This window comes from Eucyclogobius newberryi, unplaced genomic scaffold (genome assembly GCF_026437365.1).
Source record: "Eucyclogobius newberryi isolate DKJ021-1_F unplaced genomic scaffold, fEucNew1.0.hap1 SCAF_4, whole genome shotgun sequence".
NCBI classification, from domain to species: Eukaryota; Metazoa; Chordata; class Actinopteri; order Gobiiformes; family Gobiidae; genus Eucyclogobius; species Eucyclogobius newberryi.
In genome coordinates, this window is record NW_027316056.1 from 6,380,628 (window position 1) to 6,402,602 (window position 21,975).

At 43.5% G+C, this 21,975-nt stretch overlaps 1 protein-coding gene across 6 annotated transcripts in view; it reads left to right on the forward strand.

Moving 5' to 3' along the window:
• Window positions 1-21,975, forward strand: part of usp34 (ubiquitin specific peptidase 34) — a 71,263-nt gene that overhangs the window by 36,849 nt on the left and 12,439 nt on the right. For 3 of the 6 annotated variants that reach the window (XM_072463381.1, XM_072463383.1, XM_072463386.1), the window contains exons 39-67: window positions 620-772; window positions 3,500-3,604; window positions 3,771-3,856; window positions 5,115-5,419; window positions 6,408-6,571; window positions 6,649-6,714; window positions 7,626-7,772; window positions 7,950-8,006; window positions 8,893-8,970; window positions 9,124-9,218; window positions 9,498-9,670; window positions 9,784-9,937; window positions 10,212-10,290; window positions 10,358-10,411; window positions 10,476-10,571; window positions 11,330-11,394; window positions 11,473-11,548; window positions 12,296-12,343; window positions 12,415-12,480; window positions 12,666-12,746; window positions 13,609-13,694; window positions 15,493-15,661; window positions 17,507-17,581; window positions 17,679-17,830; window positions 17,935-18,088; window positions 19,433-19,477; window positions 19,563-19,667; window positions 19,756-19,903; window positions 21,530-21,834. In XM_072463381.1, coding sequence (XP_072319482.1) covers window positions 620-772; window positions 3,500-3,604; window positions 3,771-3,856; window positions 5,115-5,419; window positions 6,408-6,571; window positions 6,649-6,714; window positions 7,626-7,772; window positions 7,950-8,006; window positions 8,893-8,970; window positions 9,124-9,218; window positions 9,498-9,670; window positions 9,784-9,937; window positions 10,212-10,290; window positions 10,358-10,411; window positions 10,476-10,571; window positions 11,330-11,394; window positions 11,473-11,548; window positions 12,296-12,343; window positions 12,415-12,480; window positions 12,666-12,746; window positions 13,609-13,694; window positions 15,493-15,661; window positions 17,507-17,581; window positions 17,679-17,830; window positions 17,935-18,088; window positions 19,433-19,477; window positions 19,563-19,667; window positions 19,756-19,903; window positions 21,530-21,834 — 3,387 coding nt within the window. The remainder of the gene's footprint in view (window positions 1-619; window positions 773-3,499; window positions 3,605-3,770; window positions 3,857-5,114; window positions 5,420-6,407; window positions 6,572-6,648; window positions 6,715-7,625; window positions 7,773-7,949; window positions 8,007-8,892; window positions 8,971-9,123; window positions 9,219-9,497; window positions 9,671-9,783; window positions 9,938-10,211; window positions 10,291-10,357; window positions 10,412-10,475; window positions 10,572-11,329; window positions 11,395-11,472; window positions 11,549-12,295; window positions 12,344-12,414; window positions 12,481-12,665; window positions 12,747-13,608; window positions 13,695-15,492; window positions 15,662-17,506; window positions 17,582-17,678; window positions 17,831-17,934; window positions 18,089-19,432; window positions 19,478-19,562; window positions 19,668-19,755; window positions 19,904-21,529; window positions 21,835-21,975) is intronic. The other 3 variants (XM_072463384.1, XM_072463387.1, XM_072463382.1) reach the window with 2 other exon arrangements.

Below are 21,975 nucleotides of genomic sequence, written 5' to 3' on the forward strand. Positions count from 1 at the left end.
TGGAGGTTTAGAATACTTCTGTAAACGATCCATTCGAGCTGCAACCGCAATTTATTTAGTTATTGTTTTTTTTGGGCAGGGCAAAGAGAAAAGAATATATGTTCATGTTTTGTTGAAATCTCATTACTTCAGTTTTACACTTTGATGCTCCTGCAGTTTACAATACCTCTCATTTCATCCCTGTAACTATTGAAAACTAACCTTTTATTTTGAAATTTGAGATCTCCCTTGGATTATTATTTCCTCGCTTTTAGTATTCCATAATCTTACCCTACTTGAAGAAATATTTTCCTTGTACGAGCCTTATTGAGTTTAATGTTGATAATGAGTTATGTTGTCCTGGTTATTATTGTATATCATCAACAGAACAATCCGTTTACTATACTGAGGTAACGCAATGTCGACAACATCCGTTAAGACTCAGACTCGATCTGAGTTAGTTGTGCTTAAAATACTATATATATATATATATATAAACTATAATTAATTAGGAAGCGTCTTTAAATATAGAAAAAGTAGTTCTATTCTGTAATCGACAAAGGCCACTCTCTCGGCTCATCATGATCATGATTATGATGATGTATTTAAGAGTATTGAATCGTTCTTGTTCTGTTTCCAGCCGGCGGTGCGTCATGAAGCGTGTAACGGTCTGTATAAACTCTCTCTGTGTGGTCTGGAGGGAGGAGAGTCCATCAACCGCTCCTTCCTGCTGCTCGCCGCCTCCACACTGCTCAAGTTCCTCTCAGACGCTCAGGCTCTCAAACCTCTCAGGGTGAGTGCAGCTCCAGTCTAACACCTCGGCCGAGATCAGCACAGGTTATTTAAGCACTCATTTATGTGTTAGAAGTAAGTACTTAAACACATTAGTGGCTTAAAAAGAACACAAAGCATTACTATTATTCTAAATTAACTTCTACAATAAAAACAGACATCATAGTTTGTTCATCATAGTTAAGAAAGTACATTTACTAAATGGACATCTTTCAATTAGTGTTTTAAGGACATTGAGTAGTCTTTTTGCAGATTCACAGCAGGATGGGTCAGGATGGGTCAGGATGTGTCAGGGTGTGTCAGGGTGTGTCAGGGTGTGTCAGGGTGTGTCAGGGTGTGTCAGGGTGTGTCAGGGTGTGTCAGGGTGTGTCAGGGTGTGTCAGGATGTGTCAGGATGTGTCAGGGTGTGTCAGGGTGTGTCAGGGTGTGTCAGGGTGTGTCAGGATGTGTCAGGGTGTGTCAGGGTGTGTCAGGAGGTGTCAGGAGGTGTCAGGGTGTGTCAGGGTGTGTCAGGATGTGTCAGGATGGGTCAGGATGGGTCAGGATGGGTCAGGATGGGTCAGTTCTGCAGCCTGCTTTTCTCCAGAGAGGGAGTTGTAACAGAAGGTGCTGGAAAAAGTGAAATTTATCTCAATACATGATTTGGAATAGATGGATATTATGATAATAATAGGTTTTCATTATAATTCACTTTTCATTTCAAGGAATCTCAGAGTCACATTAAAAACAACCCTGTAATAACCACAACAAACAGATCTTAATGAACTAATAGTTAAAAGCCTGTTCAAAATAGGATCGGTGAGGATCAGACTGCAGGAAGACACCACCCTACAGGAAAGGACCAAACTGACACCTGAACACATATGTAAACTGTTGGATATCTGTCTGAACACCACCTACTTTCAATTCCGGGGACAATTTTAAAGACAGATTCATGGCTGTGCCATGGGCTCGCCCGTCTCTCCCATAGTGGCCAACCTGTACATGGAGCACTTTGAGAAGAAGGCACTGTCCTCCTTCTCAGGCAAAGCCCCAAAACTGTGGCTTCGCTATGTCGATGATACTTTTGTAACAATTAAGGAACAAGAGCTGGAACCCTTCTCTGATCACATCAATGCGGTGGACCCACATATCAGGTTTACAAGAGAAGACGCTAAGGAGAATCGCTTGGCCTTTCTTGATTGTTCCACGATCAGAGGAGAGGACGGGAAACTCCAAATAGAAGTATATAGGAAACCTACACACACGGACCAGTATCTGCTCTTTGGTTCCAACCACCCACTACAGCACAAGCTGGGGGTGATCAGAACCTTACAACACAGAGCTCAAGGTGTGCCCACCAGCTCAGAGGGCAAGAAGAAAGAGGAAAAACATGTCCGAAATGCCCTCTCAGCCTGTGGTCACCCCGCTTGGGCTCTCAACAGAGTGAAGAGAACCAAGAAGCAGGACAAAAGGGAAACTGAACAGAGAAGGAAGGGTGTTTCTATCCCTTATGTGTCTGGCCTGTCGGAAAAACTGCAGAGAATTTTTAGACAACACGAAGTCCCTGTTTATTTTAAACCAGGAAACACTTTAAGACAAAAACTGGTTCACCCTAAGGACAAGTTGCCGACTCAAAAACAGAGCAATGTAGTTTATTCGATCCAATGCAGTGAAGAAAGCTGTAAAGAACGGTACATAGGTGAGACGAAACAGCCTCTACACAAGAGGCTTTATCAGCACAGAAGAAATACTAGTTCAGGACCTCAGAGCGCCGTGCATCTCCATCTTGAAGCCTCTAATCACTCGTTTGAAGACGGTGAGGTGAAGGTTTTAAGCAGGGAGAAAAGATGGTTTGAAAGAGGAGTCAAGGAAGCTATTTTTGTTAAAAAAGAAAGACCTTCTTTAAACAGAAATGGAGGGCTAAGATTCAATCTCCCTGGTATCTATAATGGGATACTGAACCCCTGGAAAGGTAGAGGACCAGGACCAGGACGTTTAGATGCTAATCAGGTACTCAGGGTGGTTGAGCCAGGGTCTCACAAAGACAAAGAGGATTCTAATAGCCCATTAAAATTCTGAATAGGCTCGGTAGATACAAGGGGGAGTTTCTGTTGAAACAAACACTCTTTCTACTTCAGGAAGGCTCCTCCCAATGGGCGGGTCTTACCACAGAACAGTATTAATATCGGAGTTCTCGATCTAAATTCTTTTATTGACAATGACTCTTGGATGAGAGTCGAAACGTCTATTTGACTGAGTCCAGATGACTACAACTGAAGCTTTTGCAGGGTTGTTCAGAAAACATTACTGTTACCTGCCTATCTAATTTATTCAAAAAATACACCTGCCCTATAGTAATATAGTGAGATGCCAAGAAAAATAGTGTAAATAAATGTACACATCAAGGTACAAACTAGATACACATAGTGCTTACCAAACATAAGTTAAAAGTAACATACCGGTAGTTTCACTTTTAAGACTGGACAAAGACGAGGAAACTTTAATGTCTCTGTCAAACTCATTCCAAAGCTATGGGTCTTTACCTAGCGCACTAAAATTAAAACACACTTCAAATCACGGCATATTTATGTTTTCTTCACAAACGGTCTTTGGGTTGAGTTTGAGCTGTAGCAGTCATCTTTTAGCGCTCATTAAAGCCCTTGTGCCTCTGCTGTTGACCCTGGTGTTTTTTTATGATCAGAAACACACTAAAGGAAGATAAACTAACTGGTGTTTTGTCTGTCAGGCGGAGGATTACGAGGAGGAGCCGCTGCTGAGGACGGGCTGCAAAGAATACTTCTGGCTGCTGTGTAAACTCATCGACAACATCCACGTGAAGGACGCCAGCCAGGTACAAACCAAATTGAAATAAAACGCCATCAATGTGGACTAAAACCACGACTTACGGTACAGTTGTTTTTGTAAGGGTGAGAAACTGAATGGACCGCTGTAAATAGGAACAGGAATGTGTATTTGTGACTGTAGCTTGTTGTTAGAGTGGTGTTTTTGACTCACAGAAGCTCTCTCTGTCGATGGCTCCGCTGCAGACCACTCTCCTGGACCTGGACGCTTTGGCGCGACACTTGGCCGACTGCATCCGGAGGTCAGTGACCAGCAGCGACGCCCTCTGACCTTTTCTGCATCTTCTCCTCTCAATCTAACGTCATGTGCTCTTCACTACATCTGTCTGCCCTCATAGAAACACTTCTTCTGTACTTTCATGACTATTTGCATGGCAGATTCCGACTGAAGGCGTCACGTGTGGAATGTACGGAACAAAAAAATGGCATGTTTTGTATTGTAGATTCGTCACACTGCCCTCCCTTTGCTTGCTCTTATTTTCACTCATGAACCGGACGAGGCGGGCGAGGCTTTGCAGCAACGCTTAGTTGCTGCAAAGCCTTAGTCCCAATGATGTGATTTGATGTGTGGAACGCTCCTCGATTCTCCCCCGGTCGAGAGTCCCCCCCCCCCGGTCGAGAGGTCGAGAGTCCCCCCCGGTCGAGTCCCCCCCCGGTCGAGTCCCCGGTCGAACACAGACCTTGGCCCAGAGAAAATATTGGCCCAGAAAATATAGAAAAGAACATCTATATCATCAAATCATCATATCATCAATATAGAAAAAACATAAATATAACAAACAGACAAAACCAAGTCCACAGCTGAGTTATTTAACCTTTTCTTTGCTTCACAATTCCATACATCTGTCTTCATAGTTGATGTCTTTAGTAGCAATGTCATGATATTGTCGTCTCCTCTTGAATTTGCCTCAAAAATAGTAGTTCTGAAAATGCGAAGATGACGAACTGTTCAAATGATTGACAGATAAATCATAAAGCTGCAACTATTTCTGATAGCTATTAGCTTATTGTTATGACTTCTTCATTGTTCCTTGTTTTATTGTTTTATGTTGCATCGATCACCATACGTAACTCTCGTTCTATTTCAATCCTCCTGACCGCCAGAGGACGGTGCTTAGCACCTGGATATCTACATGTGCGCACAAGTTCCTATGTTTGTGAATTTTGTTCATTGACAATGGAAGTAAACATATTCTAATTCTATTGCACATTGAGATACATTATCAACCAAATAAAGTTTGAAATGTGATGATTGAAGACTTCTAGAAAGAGAATATTTACAGACAAATTCTAAAACTAGTATTGATGGAAATGATTTAATAATGACACGGTCTGTGTTCTAAAAAGATCTACAGAGAACATTTACAAAAAATTCTAATTCATAGTCACAAACAGTGGCTTAATCGTTGCAGCTCTACTCATGAATCAATCCTGTCACGTCTTCAGTTCTGACTCATTATTTATTTCTCAATTACCCATTATGTTTGCCTCGTTTTGCAGTCGGGAGATCTTGGACCAGCAGGACGGGACGATCGAGGACGACGGACTCACCGGTCTGCTGCGTTTGGCCACCAGCGTTCTGAAGCACAAACCTCCGTTCAAGTTCTCCCGCGAGGGCCAGGAATTCCTGCGCGACGTGTACAACCTGCTGTTCCTGCTGCCCAGCCTGTCCGACCGCTCGCAACCCAAATGCAAGTCTCACTCTGCCCGAGCGGCGGCCTACGACCTGCTGGTGGAGACCGTCAAAGGATCTGTGGACAACTACAGGCTGCTGCACAACTGGGTCATGGCACAGCACATGCAGAGTGAGAACCACGTTATGTAGTTTGTACTGATCACAGGAAGTAAGACTCCTAAGAAAAATATATCACTCAAAGATGTGACCGAAACTATCTGCACCTCACTATGACTGGTCACTACTATTTTAGGGCTGCAGCGATTAATTAAGTAGATGATGATGTATTTTTATGATCGTAATCCTCGTCTAAACACGCAGTTATGAGATCAAAATGTATAAAAAATAATGAATAATTTCTGAATTTCACCCTTAACACACTTTCTTCGTAAATACAATTTTTTCTCAAAGCTTTCAGTCACAACATAAAAAAAAAACATAGATCAACAACGCACACAAAATAAGTAATAATAAAGATAATTTAAGAACAACAACAACAACACAAAGACGAGGGAGAACATAATGTAAGTAAAGGAATAAAAGTAGAAAATAATGGAGTTGCATTAAAAAAAAAGGAAGAGTTGGAGCAAATCAAGTTGGTCACCACATTTTGAACCTTTATTTAGTTCCAATTATTTTACAACCGTCAGAGCAGAGTGCTTCCTGGAGGATGGGCTGAAACAGTGCTGCGGCACTCACTAGGATGACTCATCCTGGTGGGAAGCCCCCTTTCGTCTGCTCATCCGAGGGGAAGGATAGAGACTGTTCTCTAGCTAAAAACTGCAGGAATTGATCAAAAAACACTTTGGGCACATATATGAGGTACCAATAGCAGATTTAGCATGATATGGGCCCTTTAAGCACACAGCTGCAGTTGTATTTAGCTTCACTCACTCTAGTTTCATGAACCATGTTTACGAGCTCGTCTTCTCAGAGTCCTGTGCTGTTTTTAAGTCCATAAATCATCACAGACTGATATATTGGTCCATTTCTAACAGAAGCTTGCATTTTCTTTGGGCTAACCAGCTGCCTCAAGATATTCATCTCTGTGGCTCTGCCTTGTGAATAACGTTTTATAGACAGTTGTGATCTAAAGTATTCTTCTGCTCGTCTTTCAGCCTCTCACGCTCCGTACAAGTGGGACTACTGGCCTCACGATGATGTCCGAGCCGAGTGTCGCTTTGTGGGCCTCACAAACCTGGGAGCCACCTGTTACTTGGCCTCCACAATCCAACAGCTCTACATGATCCCGGAGGCCAGACAGGCCGTTTTCACCGCCAAGGTCTGTGTCATGAATATGGAAAGCGATTTATTACTCCTGGTGTTTATTCCTGCTGAAACGTGGCGCTGTGTGTGCAGTACGCAGAGGACATCAAGCACAAGACGACTCTGCTGGAGCTGCAGAAGATGTTTACCTACCTCATGGTGAGTCCGACCTGAGGAGAGCTGGTTTAAAACCTCAGAAATGTAAAAATAAACAAAAAGTGGCTTTCCTGTTTCCTGCAGGACACAGAGGAGTGACACTTTTGTCCTGAGGGCTGTTATTTACCTCAAACCACCCTGATACTAGATCTGATTACCCTAAACCTGACTACTTGTATTGATAGATTGATGGAATAAACAGAAAATGTGTTGAGTTTTTTGAGCAGAACAATATTTTTACAATTTAAATTAAATATTCTGTTTTAAACAACAACAAAAAACTTAAAAAAGAAAATACTAACATGTTGAAAAAAAAAGTCTTTTGAAAATACTTTTATCAACTCATTGCTTTGCTGCTCTGCAAGTACCGTCTTTTCCGGACCATAAGTCGCACCTTTTTTCATAGTTTTGGCCGGGGTGCGTCTTATACTTATACTTATATACTTGTACTCCGGAGCGACTTATATGTGATATTATTAGCTATTTTCACACTTGCAACCGCATACTCCAGATGCCCTGACAAAAACCTCTTCTGAAATCCGCCAAAACTAATAAATTACACCTGTTTTGCCGAAAACATTCTAAACCAAAAGTTACATGACTGAGTTCTCTCACTTCTGTCTCAAACGTTGGTGACAGAGAATCTTGTGGTGTTCCATTTTTTCTTCAAATATTTTAGTTTTAATTAATTGTATTTAAGTTGCTTGTAAAAGAGGCACAAATATTTACACTCATTCGCACTTTCATATGTTTGTACTGTATTTTTTGTTATCTTTATTATCTTTTCCTGTTCTGTAGAGCACTTTGCCTTACTTTGTATACAAATTGTGCTCTACAAACAATCTTATGCTTTCTTGTGATTAATTTGCCTAAAAACATGCAGCGCGTTGATTGATAATAACGTGTGATTTCAGGAGAGTGAGAGGAAGGCGTACAACCCTCGTCCGTTCTGTAAAACCTACACGATGGACAAACAGCCTCTGAACACCGGAGAACAGAAGGACATGACCGAGTTCTTCACAGACCTCATCACCAAGATCGAGGAGATGTCTCAGGACCTGGTAAGACACGACCACGGATAAAAAAATAAAAAAATATATCAACCACAAAATGAACAGAAACATGACTGAATGCACAGATTTTTGTGTGAATTCCTAACAAACAAATTAAAATCAAGCAACGGAACAAAATAATGAAGATTTTATGTGAGGTATAATGGACAAAATGTTGTTTTTCAGAAAAACACAGTGAAGACCTTGTTCGGAGGCGTCATCACCAATAACGTGGTTTCTCTGGTGAGTTTCTGAGAAAATACTGGACCACTTTCTAACTAGTGTTGTCACGATTAGAAAAGTCACCTTTTTCAATACTGAGGAAAAACTTGACACACCGATTTCGACACCAAAAAGATTAGACCAAAGAGCTTCTTCCCCCCCAAAACAAACTAATATAATACATTATTTGAATTTAGTTACAGAATGTGCTCTTGTATGAGTTCTGTTCTGGTAGAGATTCTAAAACTATTCAGGAAAGGTCCATTTCTAACCTTAGAAAATGTAACTTTGTCTTATGATTTACATGAACAACATATAAAAGAGCCAAGGATCTACAGGAGCTCACGGAAATAATCGTGAAAATGCATAACGTCCCATAATTACACTGCACATTTACTGTCAAATGCATCAAATGTGCACCTCTGTTCTTGACCAGATATTGATACATTATTTCATATTTGTTCCTCCTGCTCCTCATCTTCCTCTCGTCTCCTCTTGCTCTCTCTGCTTTCCTCAGTTTTAAGCTGAAATCTCTGACTATTGATGAGTAAAACTAAAATATATTTACTTTAGATACAGTTCTTGGTACTTTTTAGAGAATGACGCGAAGTTTGTTGTCGGATTTTACGGCATGTTCTTTGGATTAAATGTAAAATAAAGCTCTGAGACTTCCTCTGCACTTACTTTGGGCTAGAGACACTTAAAATAGCTCACACTTTGCTGTCTAAGTGTGTAAAAGAACAAGTATGTGGGTGAAATTGTCGTTCTGCCCCATTAACTGAAGTTTAAAGAATCCAGTGTTGATACAGATTAGTATTATAAGTTATTGAGTTTTCTGACAACTCTGAATCAGTGTGTTGAACTTTATATGTGAATGTTTCTCGATCTGACTCTTGTTTCTCTTCAGGATTGTGACCATGTGAGTCAGACGGCTGAGGAGTTTTACACAGTCCGGTGTCAAGTGGCCGACATGAAGAACATTTATGTGAGTTCTCTTATTATACTGTTACTAATACGAGTTTAGACAATGAGATGTTGTGTGGCACAGTAAGACCAAATATAACGTGAATAAAAGCTCTTAAAAGTCTGTTTTGAGCGTGAATGTCTCCTTTAATGTCTTTGTTTTGTTTTTTTACAGGAGTCTCTGGATGAAGTGACCATCAAAGACACTTTGGAGGGAGACAATATGTACACCTGCTCCCAGTGCGGCAAGAAGGTCCGCGCAGAGAAAAGGTACACGAAAGACCTCAATACGATCACCAGAGTATTTATATTAGAAACTATTTTAGGCCAGACACTGCAGACACAACGCTTCAAACCTCAAAGCTCTTTTTTCCCCCAAATGTATTTTTCTCCTACAGAGAGATAATGTTTCAATATCAATTACATACATGGGGCTCTTGATTCTTTTTTGTGATTTATGACTCGTGTCCATGTTTAGGCTGTATCTGATGTTAGATCTATCCTTCTCGGTCCGTCTTGTTCCCTGACCTCGTCCTCTTCGGTCTCCAGAGCCTGTTTTAAGAAGCTTCCTCGGATCCTGAGCTTCAACACGATGCGTTACACGTTCAACATGGTGACGATGATGAAGGAGAAGGTGAACACGCACTTCTCGTTCCCGCTGAGGCTCGACATGACGCCGTACACCGAGGACGTGCTCATGGGCAAAGGAGAGCGCAGAGAAGGTACGGAGCTGAAGATTTAAGCCTTTTAAAGTCCAAAAACAAGAAAAGAGTCATTTGATTTTCTACATTAAACTTGATGGCTAACTAGGTCCACGCACCTCTTGTTTTGACAGGTTACCGTGACGAAGGCGAGGGGTCAACGGTCACGGAGAGTTACGAGTATGACCTCATCGGCGTCACGGTTCACACAGGAACGGCAGACGGCGGCCATTACTACAGCTTCATCCGAGACATCGTCAACCCACATGCCTACAAGAACAACAAGTGGTGAGGAAACCAGACCGGGGCCAGACCGGGGCCAGACCGGGGCCAGACCGGGGCCAGACCGGGGCCAGACCGGGGCCAGACCGGGGCCAGACCGGGGCCAGACCGGGGCCAAATATAAAAATGGACTGGATTATTCAACCTTTTTCCTGAAATAAAGAACTATCCACAAAAGGGCTTTATTGAACTTTTCCTCATAAAGAATAAACAAGTTATTTAGAACTCTATTTTCACTTTATTTGAAGTCCTCATGTTTAACAGTAAATGTGTTTTTCAGGTATTTATTTAATGATGCAGAGGTGAAGCCTTTTGACTCTGCACAACTCGCCTCCGAGTGTTTTGGAGGAGAAATGACGGTAAGACTTTCACAAACACTCATCTTTCTGTATTTTCACTTTTACTCACAATTTTGTCTTTTTTCAGACCAAAACCTACGACTCTGTGACTGACAAGTTCATGGATTTCTCATTTGAAAAAGTAAGTGTAACGCTGTATTAAACACCTGTCTCTCAGTGTGATGAAACGTTTTGTTGTGCGTCAGACCCACAGTGCCTACATGCTGTTCTACAAACGAGTGGAGCTGGAGGACGACAACGGCAAAGATTTCAGCTTCGACGTGTCTCCAGATCTGCTCGAGGTAACGCTCTTCACAATCAGCTGTGGTCTAAAGACATTCTCCATCGACTGATTACCGGTGGTCGACTAAAAGGCAAAAGCTATCAACTATGAAGTATTTCCATGTATCTGACCCAAACTGCACTCAAAAGACCACAACTACACAGGAAGTGATGCAAAAACAACTATTTAAACAGGAAAGTACAATGTTAGAAGTATAAACGTTAAATTGAAAGCAAGATCTTCAGCAGAAATGAGAAGATATGGAGTGAGTTTAGCAGCTGTTTCATTTAACTCCTTTTCATCAAACAAAATGATACTTAAATTTTGGACTAAAATGGCTTAAACCGATTATTCGACTAAACGACTTAAGGATTACAGCCCTACCTCAGTTTGCACGGCCAGGAACAGTATAAAATGCTGTGAAAAACCATGTCCAGAGTTTAGTAGTGATAGAGCGTGTGTTTAAACCCACTTTAAATTAACGCAAAGCTCAGACCTCCTCACTGAGTCCAGTCCACTATCATTTAAAACACACAATAATGGTGTTTTCTTGAACAAACAATGTGACACTTGTTCTGAAAGAGCTCAAGATACATTCTTAAAACTGTTCAGGAAAGGTCACATTAAATTTTTGTCCTGTTTTTATTAATGTTTGCAAATTAGCGTCTAATTTCGATGCTAGTTTTAATAATGATAAGTATCTGATATTAGATACTTTTGTCAACCCTTTGCCCGATCATGGAATTATATTCACATTTGTACTTTGCTCTGTTCCAGTGGATCTGGCACGACAACATGCAGTTTCTTCAGGACAAAAACATCTTTGAGCACACTTACTTTAGGTGAATTTCTGTTTCATTTATCTAGGTTTTATAGAACACCAAACTGATCATAACTAAATGTTCCTTGTGTTTCTTTAGCTTCATGTGGCAGCTCTGCAGCAGCATCCCCAGCACTTTACCAGACCCAAAGTCTGTCTCTCTCATGACTGCTAAGGTACGAAAGCAGCTTTATCTGCTATTTAACCAGTAAAAACACACCATCGACGGACATAAGTAACGGCCAAGAAAGAGAGTGGAAAGAGACAATTTGCACTTAATCCTAACTAGAGCTGCAACTAACGATTATTTTAGTGGTTGACTAAAATAATGACCGTACTTTTCAGACTTTAAGTAGACTTTAACTTTTTCCCACGCTTTGAACCCTGTGTTTATTACAATGGTGCGTCTAATTGATAGATTTTACTGTCTAATGGCCGCCCTGGGGCACTCTAGCAGGAAGCATCTGACACACTGTAGAAGAAGACGTCAGGCGACAGTGTGACAGTGGTCGACTAAAATTGCAAACAATTATTTTAGTAGTTGACTAGTCTGCGATTGTGCATTGAGGTGTATTCTTTATGAAAATCAAAAACTGTTTATTCTTTTTTGACCGTTTGATTGTTATAAAAGGTCTTGTCGTATGTGTTTTAAAGTCTGTTTAGTCCAGAGGAACAGTCACAATTGGGTGATAAATGATTGCAGTTCTAATCCTCGCACCTCAACATTAACAAACACATGACATTTATACAGCGATTTTATACCCAATAATGCCATTTTAAATTTGAAATATATGCACTTGCAGCCAAGGTAATTATTTTAAGTAAACTGTGACTGTTTTGGCAGTGAAAAGAGCTCATTGTATGCTTTAGTTTTTTTTACATGAGGTTATGATCTTTTTTCTAATCTGTGTATTTCTTTTCAGTTGAGCACTTCGTTTGTACTTGAAACCTTCATTCACTCCAAGGAGAAGGTAAAACACTCGCTGTGACCAACAGCACAGGTGTAGATATGTTTTTAATGAGTCAATCTTCTGGTCTTTAGCCCACAATGCTGCAGTGGATCGAACTCCTGACCAAACAGTTCAATAACAGCCAGGCCGCCTGCGAGGTACAAGACACACACACAAATCTGTCTCAGTTTTGAATCCTTTTGGGGAATTATTTATTATAGTTAATCATCATTAAATAAATCTTGGCAATGTTTTGAGACCGTAAAAAGCAGCTGATGTCATTGATTTGATGTGGCTGTTGGAGTTACAAAATATATTATTACTATTATTATCTCTGTTGCAGTGGTTTTTGGATCGAATGGCGGATGATAACTGGTGGCCGATGCAGATCCTGATTAAATGTCCCAATCAGATAGTCAGACAGGTCAGTCTGACCCTCTCCTCTGCGCTTCCTGCTCAGTCTGACCCTCTCCTCTGTGTTTCCTGCTCAGTCTGACCCTCTCCTCTGCGCTTCCTGCTCAGTCTGACCCTCTCCTCTGTGTTTCCTGCTCAGTCTGACCCTCTCCTCTGTGTTTCCTGCTCAGTCTGACCCTCTCCTCTGTGTTTCCTGCTCAGTCGGACCCTCTCCTCTGTGTTTCCTGCTCAGTCTGACCCTCTCCTCTGTGTTTCCTGCTCAGTCTGACCCTCTCCTCTGTGTTTTCTGCTCAGTCTGACCCTCTCCTCTGTGTTTCCTGCTCAGTCTGACCCTCTCCTCTGTGTTTCCTGCTCAGTCTGACCCTCTCCTCTGTGTTTCCTGCTCAGTCTGACCCTCTCCTCTGTGTTTCCTGCTCAGTCTGACCCTCTCCTGTGTTTCCTGCTCAGTCGGACCCTCTCCTCTGTGTTTTCTGCTCAGTCTGACCCTCTCCTCTGTGTTTCCTGCTCAGTCGGACCCTCTCCTCTGTGTTTTCTGCTCAGTCTGACCCTCTCCTCTGTGTTTTCTGCTCAGTCGGACCCTCTCCTCTGTGTTTCCTGCTCAGTCTGACCCTCTCCTCTGTTTCCTGCTCAGTCTGACCCTCTCCTCTGTGTTTCCTGCTCAGTCGGACCCTCTCCTCTGTGTTTTCTGCTCAGTCTGACCCTCTCCTCTGTGTTTTCTGCTCAGTCGGACCCTCTCCTCTGTGTTTCCTGCTCAGTCTGACCCTCTCCTCTGTTTCCTGCTCAGTCTGACCCTCTCCTCTGTGTTTCCTGCTCAGTCTGACCCTCTCCTCTGTGTTTTAAATACACCTTTGTTCCTCTGTGGTTGATTGCAGATGTTCCAGAGGTTGTGTATCCATGTGATCCAGAGATTGAGGCCGGTTCATGCTCATTTATATCTTCAGCCAGGAATGGAGGACGGGTGAGAAAATGGCCAGCACACAAACCACAATCACATCAAATAATCACTGTCAACAAATTACAGAAGCTGCAGTTATTTATGTTTGTAGGCTATATAATGTACAATAAAGATGTGTTCATTTTGGCAAGAACTAATCCTAGACTTTAGTTTTGTGACTTTTTCAAATGTATTTTATGTTTTAGTTTATTAAGCATGATTCAGACTTAATAACTATTTGTTCACTCTGAATTAGGTCTTTGTTCATGCTTTGTTAAGGGAAATCAATGTGGAGTTATTATAAAGTGATACCATGTTAGGAAACAGCTCTAACATTTAAAACAATGCATCGAGTGTCCATTTCAAATAAAGAGCCATTGTAGGTGTGCAGCACAGAAAACCGTTCTGTGTTAGTGAATGTGATGGCAACAGCAGCAGTGTCACTCAGTCTGTTTAATGCAGAGGATTCTGGGAAATATTATCGACACCACATGAACGAATCTCACCAGTTTATTTCTGCTCTTTTGAGAATACAGAAAAAAGCTTCTAGGGCAGCAGCTAATTATCATTTTAGTAGTTGATGAGTCAAAGTATTGACCGCCTGATGGAGACTTTTTAAACACATTATGAACCAAATAAAGGTTGAAATATGGTGAGTGAAGGGTTTTGGATAGAGAATATTTATGATTATTGATTGGTTGATTACTGTAGTCTTTGCAAAACTACAGGATTGGCAGCAACAGTTTAAAGCGCTGTACGTTTGCAGCAGTCCAAAGTTGTTCCTCGCTTTCCTAACCTAAGCGTCCTAATTATTCTGAGAGAGCAGAGTTTTTCGTTCATGGTAAAGCTAACAACAGCTAACATAGAGCTACCAGCTACCAGAGGATAAAATGCTTCATAATCAGACGCCAAAAGAACACAGCGTCCTCATTTTGACCCTAAGAGCTGCTTTTACAATATATCTTCACTATGGCAAGACAAATTTAGCTCAACATAGTTTTTCACGTGGAAATACCAAAAGTTTCCAATCTGCTCCTACATTGTTTTAATTATTTGATGTAAGATTTCTCTGGGACATTGTTTTCTCCAAAAGCGTTTTCCTCCCACAGAGACATAAAGATCAGCCCTTAAAGAAGCTCCTTCACCAAACTTTGTAATATGGCACTCGACAAGATTTTTGACAGAACCAACTCAAGGATTTGTTCACATCGGATTCTAAGTTCTAAATTCTAATTACAGTTTTAAATCAATTTTTTTTTTTTTTTTGCAAAACTATATATATTTTTAGGCCCATTTTCAATCGGATCTAGTTAGGCCGCAGTTATTTTATTACTTGGTTTACGGATCCGCCGCACTTAGATTCTTGATTTCTACAATTTAAATAAAAATTATTATATCAAAATAGCATTAAATGAAATATAAAAAGCTGTATTAATTCAAAAGATAAGAGCGCGTGAAGCAATTTTTCCTGCAGGAGTGAGTCCGTCCCTGTCCCCGGGAGAACATGAACTCAAAAAAAAAATAAAAAAAGAATCCCAAATTCCCTCTGTAAATGTTTTTGTATTTAATATGTCAACAAAATGAAGCAAGACATGTAAACCTGGCTCTTTCTATTTTTATGAATTTCCCAAAAATGTGAAATGTGTAAAAATCCTTGTTTCTAAATGAAAACATGACATGATGAAAAACTCTTTCTTACGTTTATGTGAGTAATCCCATTCACAGCGTCTCACCTTAAATGCAAATGCAGCAATTTCTCAGACAAAATAGTAAATGATGTACAAATGCTGTAAATTCACACGGCTGATGATGTTTTCTCCAGCTCTGACGACATGGACGGTCCGGTGGAGGACATCGGCAGCCGCTCCTGCGTCACGCGCTTCGTTAAAACTCTGCTCTCGATCATGGAGCACGGAGTCAAGCCTCACAGCAAACATCTGACAGAGTATTTCGCTTTTCTCTACGAGTTCGCCAAGATGGGGGAGGAGGAGGTGAGACGCAGCACAAGCACTGCTTTCACACTTTTAGTCCTGTATGTTTGCTTTGCATTTCACCTTATTTTACCACACATTCAGAATTTGTGTTTAGCATTCAGAACCCAAGCTTATACACTCACACTTGTTTCGTGAATCCTGTTTACGAGCTTGTCTTCTGTTTCTTCTCTGAGCCTCACAATTATTTTTCACAAATACGTTTCAATTATCCCAGATTTTGTCAAAGGTTGAGCTCTGGAGGTCTCCTGTGCGGTTTAAGTCCATAAATCATCCCAGTCTCGCTCTGAGCATTTCTGCCTCAAGTCACCTTCATTACATCTGTGTGTTTACATTAGCATCCATCCATCCATCCATCCATCTTCTGCCGCTTTATCCGGGGCCGGGTCGCGGGGGCAGCAGTCTGAGCAGGGACTCCCAGACTTCCTCCTCCCCAGACACTTCCTCTAACTCCTCCGGGGGGATCCCGAGGCGTTCCCAGGCCAGCCGAGAGACATAGTCTCTCCAGCGTGTCCTGGGTCTTCCCCGGGGCCTCTTCCCGGTGGGACATGCCTGAAACACCTCCCGAGGGAGGCGACCAGGAGGCATCCGGAACAGATGCCCGAGCCACCTCAGCTGGCTCCTCTCCACGTGGAGGAGCAGCGGCTCTACTCCGAGCTCCCCCCGTGTGGCCGAGCTCCTCACCTTATCTCTAAGGGAGCGCCCAGCCACACGGCGGAGGAAACTCATTTCGACCGCTTGTATCCGCGATCTTGTTCTTTCGGTCATTACCCAAAGCTCATGACCATAGGTGAGGTCAGAACGTAGACCGACCGGTAAATAGAGAGCTTTGCCTTTCGGCTCAGCTCCCTCTTCACCACAACGGTCCGATGCAGCGACTGCATCACTGCAGCCGCTGCACCGATCCACCTGTCGATCTCATGCTCCATCCTTCCCTCAGTCGTGAACAAGACCCCAAGATACTTGAACTCCTCCACTTGGGGCAAGGACACCCCACCCACCTGGAGAGGGCAAGCCACCTTTTTCCGGTCGAGAACCATGGCCTCGGATTTGGAGGTGCTGATTCTCATCCCAGCCTCTTCACACTCGGCTGCAAACCGTCCCAGTGCATGCTGCAGGTCCGGGTTTGATGGAGCCATCAGGACAACATCGTCTGCAAACAGCAGAGATGAGATCCTGTGGTCCCCAAACCGGAAACCCTCCGACCCCTGACCACACCCTCCGACCCCTGACCACACCCTCCGACCTCTGACTGCGCCTAGAAATTCTGTCCATAAAAATTATGAACAGAACCGGTGACAAAGGGCAGCCCTGGCGGAGTCCAACATGCACTGGGAACAGGTCTGACTTACTGCCGGCAATGCGAACACAGCTCCTGCTCCGGTCATACAGGGACCGGACAGCCCTGAGCAAAGGGCCCCGGACCCCGAGGGACACGGTCGAAAGCCTTCTCCAGATCCACAAAGCACATGTGGACTGGTTGGGCAAACTCCCATGAGCCCTCGAGCACCCGATGGAGGGTATAGAGCTGGTCCAGTGTTCCACGACCACACGACTACATTAGCATGTCGGGCCAAACTAGCTTTTGTTTATTTCCCCATGGTAATTTCTTTTTGCTGTCAAATGTGATGAAGAAACAACGAGAGTAACGAGAGTAAATCAAGTGTGACTTTCTAAAACATAAGATCCAAAGCAAAGGAACAAACTTAAAGGACCATAACAATACAAATAATTAATAATATATTTTAGTACTTACCAAATTGAGCTGGAATAAATCTGACAGCCCAATCTTTTTCCAAATATTGAATTGTTGAGGTTTTAAATGAATGTATTCTTTCATTTCAGAGCCAGTTTCTGTTGTCGCTTCAAGCCATTTCCATCATGGTGCACTTCTACATGGGAACCAAGGGCCCGGAGAATGTGAGTTTGAGGGTTTTTTCTGAAGAGTGGTGTTTTTGGTGAAAACGCACATCTTGTAGCAGTAAATTGTGTCTGAACGCGCTGAACTCTTTTGCAGCCGCAGGTGGAGGTTTTGTCCGAGGAGGAGGCCGAAGAGGAGGACGAGGAGGAGGACATCTTGTCTCTGGCAGAGGAGAAGTATCGCCCTGCGGCTCTGGAGAAAATGATCGCGCTCATCGCTCTGTTAGTGGAGCAGTCTCGGTCTGAGAGGTAAACAGTCCTACAACTTAACAACCGTCATCATTTTTCACTGGTCATTCTTGTGACCATCCACGGTGTTCTTCTCTTTAATGTTTCCCTCCTCGTGTTCGCAGACACCTGACTCTGTCTCAGAGCGACATGGCGGCGCTCACAGGAGGAAAAGGTTTCCCGTTCCTGTTTCAGCACATCAGAGACGGCATCAACATCAGACAGACGTGTAATCTGATCTTCAGCCTGTGCCGCTACAACAACCGCCTGGCAGAGCACGTACGTATCAGCCACATCCACGCTGCCAGTCACAAGTGTGGTGGCAAAAATCTCTTGTTAAGACAAAGAAGCAAGTTGTCTCGTTTCAAAAGTAAACTGTTTAATCTTGTGGCTGAATCAGAAAGAAACTCGTGTGGACTCGGCCATTCTCATAGAAGGCCGAGTCCACGCGTCTGTCTCTTCCCTGCTTCCCAAAATGTGTGTCTCCCAAGTCCTCCCGTCCCACGTCTGTCCCCTGCCTTAAATCACAGATGGTCACATGACCACACACACACACAAAAGGAGCAAATGGGACATCAAAGAAACAGTGGTTTCAGGAAGGAGACAGTACATAACATTTGCATGAATTCAATTCACATGTCTTGCCTAGTGTGAAACATAACGTGGGACTTCCAAGCCACTCCAGGAGGTCCGGACATGTAAATTTCCAGGCCAAAAGGGGTTGTCAGGCTGTTAGAACTAAATCTGATTAGAAATAGGATTGAAAGTTAAAAAGTAAAGGGCCAGATTATATTTTTTCCACAACACAAGTCTGAACTTTTTTCTTAAAAGACACAGAAAAGGCCTCTCCCCTCCAACCGTCAAATACACTCTATTTTAAATCTCTTCGATAACTGAAGTTTTCTCGATTTGTGTTTTTTTTTATGTCCATAAATCATCCCCAGGCTCGTTCTGAGCAGCAAGTAGATGGCGCCAAAACTGTGTCGTGAGAAACGACAGAGATCCAGACGTTACACGCGTAATGGACGCACGCGCACTTCCATCGTCTCCCGTAGATTTCCGTCTCTTCTGAGTCAGCTCGAACTGTCTTTCTCGGTCTTCATTTTGTCCCGTACACTGAGGGAACTATATTATGATAGATCAATGCGCTTAGACACGCGGAAACGTGCTGCTCATGGGGACGAGCCGCATGCGGCTGCAGGTGAGCAGTAGGTGCGTTCTATGATTGATACGTGGCAGGACTAATCGACAGTCCACGCCACGAGGAAATAAGACTCAGATTTGGGCCAAAAAATCGTCCATTCAACCTTTAATGTTGTTTTTAGTTCTAAAACATTTGATGCCAAGTTAAGGTTTAAAGGCTGATAGCAATACAAATAATAATATTCTTCATTTAATGGTTCGTCTTTATTTTCACCACTGATTTTCACAGAAGGCATCAAACTATGAATAAATATAGAATGTACTTGTGTGAAAATATTTTAGATTCTTTAAAATATCCTTTACTTTGCTCACTCTCGTTTCCCCTAATGAAGCTGACAAAGCTCAGCAGTGAAAAGCATCTCCACCATTCATAGGAGCCACAAAGTATGAAAAAGGTTCAAATATTTATTGTCTTTGCAGATCGTGTCGATGCTGTTCACGTCTATAGCCAAGTTAACTCCTGAGGTGAGCCGCTGGTGTTCTTTAGATTTCATTATGAATACAACTAAAACACCATGTTAAAATGAACATTATATTTGTTTGTGTGTAGGCGGCAAACCCTTTCTTTAAGCTGCTCACGATGTTGATGGAGTTTGCTGGTGGACCTCCAGGAATGCCCTCGTTCGCCTCCTACATCCTACAGCGGATCTGGGAGGTACAGGAACATGTTCAGCGAGTATTATCTCAAACGTAACTCGTATAATCCAAGTACAGACCACTGAAGGCGTTTGTGTCTGTGGCAGGTGATCGAGTACAACCCGTCTCAGTGTTTGGACTGGCTCGCGGTTCAGACGCCGAGGAACAAACTGGCTCACAGCTGGGTCCTGCAGAACATGGAGAACTGGGTGGAACGCTTCCTGCTCGCTCACAACTACCCACGAGTGCGAACGTGTAAGAGAACTGCTACTGCAAATACACACTACTGCAGTAATATTAACTGTAGGACCACAGCCGAGGCACAGTGGCTAGAACTGTGACCTCACAGCAAGAAGGTTCTGGGTTAGACGCTCGGATCAGAGGTTTTCTGTGTCGAAAAAAACACAACCATTACCACACTTTGAGTTAGATTCCTGGACCGACCCTGGCCTTTCTGTGTTCACTTTGTGTTTGCACATTTAAGAAACGATTACAAATGGACCACAAGAAGAATGTATGAAACTCTGAATTGCCCCGAGTGGGATTTGTCCTGCATGAAAGCAGAAAGGCACAACATGGACTCAGAATGTAGATTATTATAAACTGAATTTAAACAGGACGACGCTTGAGATCGAACAGCCCCAACAAGGGACGCTGGTCATGTGACTGATCATGTGACATGTACATCTTTATAACATGTCTCTCTCCTCTCTCCTCTTTTCTCTCTCCTCCCTCGCTTGCTCTCTTCTCCTCCTTCCTGTCCTCTCTCTACTCTATTTTTCTCTCCTCTCGCTCTCTCTCTCCTCTCTCCTGTCTTCTCTGCTCTTTTCTTCTCTCTCCCCTTCTCTCCCCCTCTCTCTCCTCTTGCTATCTCTCTCCCCCTCTCTCTCTCGCTCTCTCTCTTCTGCTCTTTCTCCTCCCTCTTGTCCTCCTCCCTCTTGTCCTCCTGTCCTCCTCCCTCTTGTCCTCCTCCCTCTTGTCCTCCTCTCTCTTGTCCTCCTCTCTCTTGTCCTCCTCTCTCTTGTCCTCCTCTCTCTTGTCCTCCTCCCTCTTGTCCTCCTCCCTCTTGTCCTCCTCTCTCGTCCTCCTCTCTCTTGTCCTCCTCTCTCTTGTCCTCCTCTCTCTTGTCCTCCTCTCTCTTGTCCTCCTCTCTCTTGTCCTCCTCCCTCTTGTCCTCCTCCCTCTTGTCCTCCTGTCCTCCTCCCTCTTGTCCTCCTCTCTCTTGTCCTCCTCCCTCTTGTCCTCCTCTCTCTTGTCCTCCTCTCTCTTGTCCTCCTCCCTCTTGTCCTCCTCTCTCTTGTCCTCCTCTCTCTTGTCCTCCTCTCTCTTGTCCTCCTCTCTCTTGTCCTCCTCCCTCTTGTCCTCTCTCTTGTCCTCCTCTCTCTTGTCCTCCTCTCTCTTGTCCTCCTCTCTCTTGTCCTCCTCTCTCTTGTCCTCCTCCCTCTTGTCCTCCTCCCTCTTGTCCTCCTGTCCTCCTCCCTCTTGTCCTCCTCTCTCTTGTCCTCCTCTCTCTTGTCCTCCTCCCTCTTGTCCTCCTCTCTCTTGTCCTCCTCTCTCTTGTCCTCCTCTCTCTTGTCCTCCTCCCTCTTGTCCTCCTCTCTCTTGTCCTCCTCCCTCTTGTCCTCCTCTCTCTTGTCCTCCTCTCTCTTGTCCTCCTCTCTCTTGTCCTCCTCCCTCTTGTCCTCCTCCCTCTTGTCCTCCTCCCTCTTGTCCTCCTCCCTCTTGTCCTCCTCCCTCTTGTCCTCTCTCTTGTCCTCCTCTCTCTTGTCCTCCTCCCTCTTGTCCTCCTCCCTCTTGTCCTCCTGTCCTCCTCCCTCTTGTCCTCCTCCCTCTTGTCCTCCTCCCTCTTGTCCTCCTCTCTCTTGTCCTCCTCCCTCACAGCGGCCGCGTACCTCCTGGTCTCGCTCATTCCCAGTAACTCGTTCCGTCAGATGTTCCGTTCGACGCGCTCGCTGCACTTGCCGACTCGAGAGCTTCCTCTGTCGCCCGACACGACGGTGGTCCTGCACCAGGTCTATAACCTGCTGCTGGGTTTGCTCGGCCGCGCCAAACTCTACGTGGACGCCAGTGTCCACGGGACCACCAAACTGGTGCAGTACTTCAGCTTCATGACCTACTGCCTCATCTCTAAGACAGAGAAGCTCATGTTCTCCGGATACTTCATGGACCTCTGGAACCTCTTTCAGGTAAAGTCACAAAGCCGTTTTTATTTAGCTGATAAAATAGAAAATAGATACATCAGTAGATTAGTGGAGTAATAGTTTTGGGGGGATTTGAAATAATTTATATTCACAACAGCAGAAAGGAGAAGATCTTGAGGGTTTGGG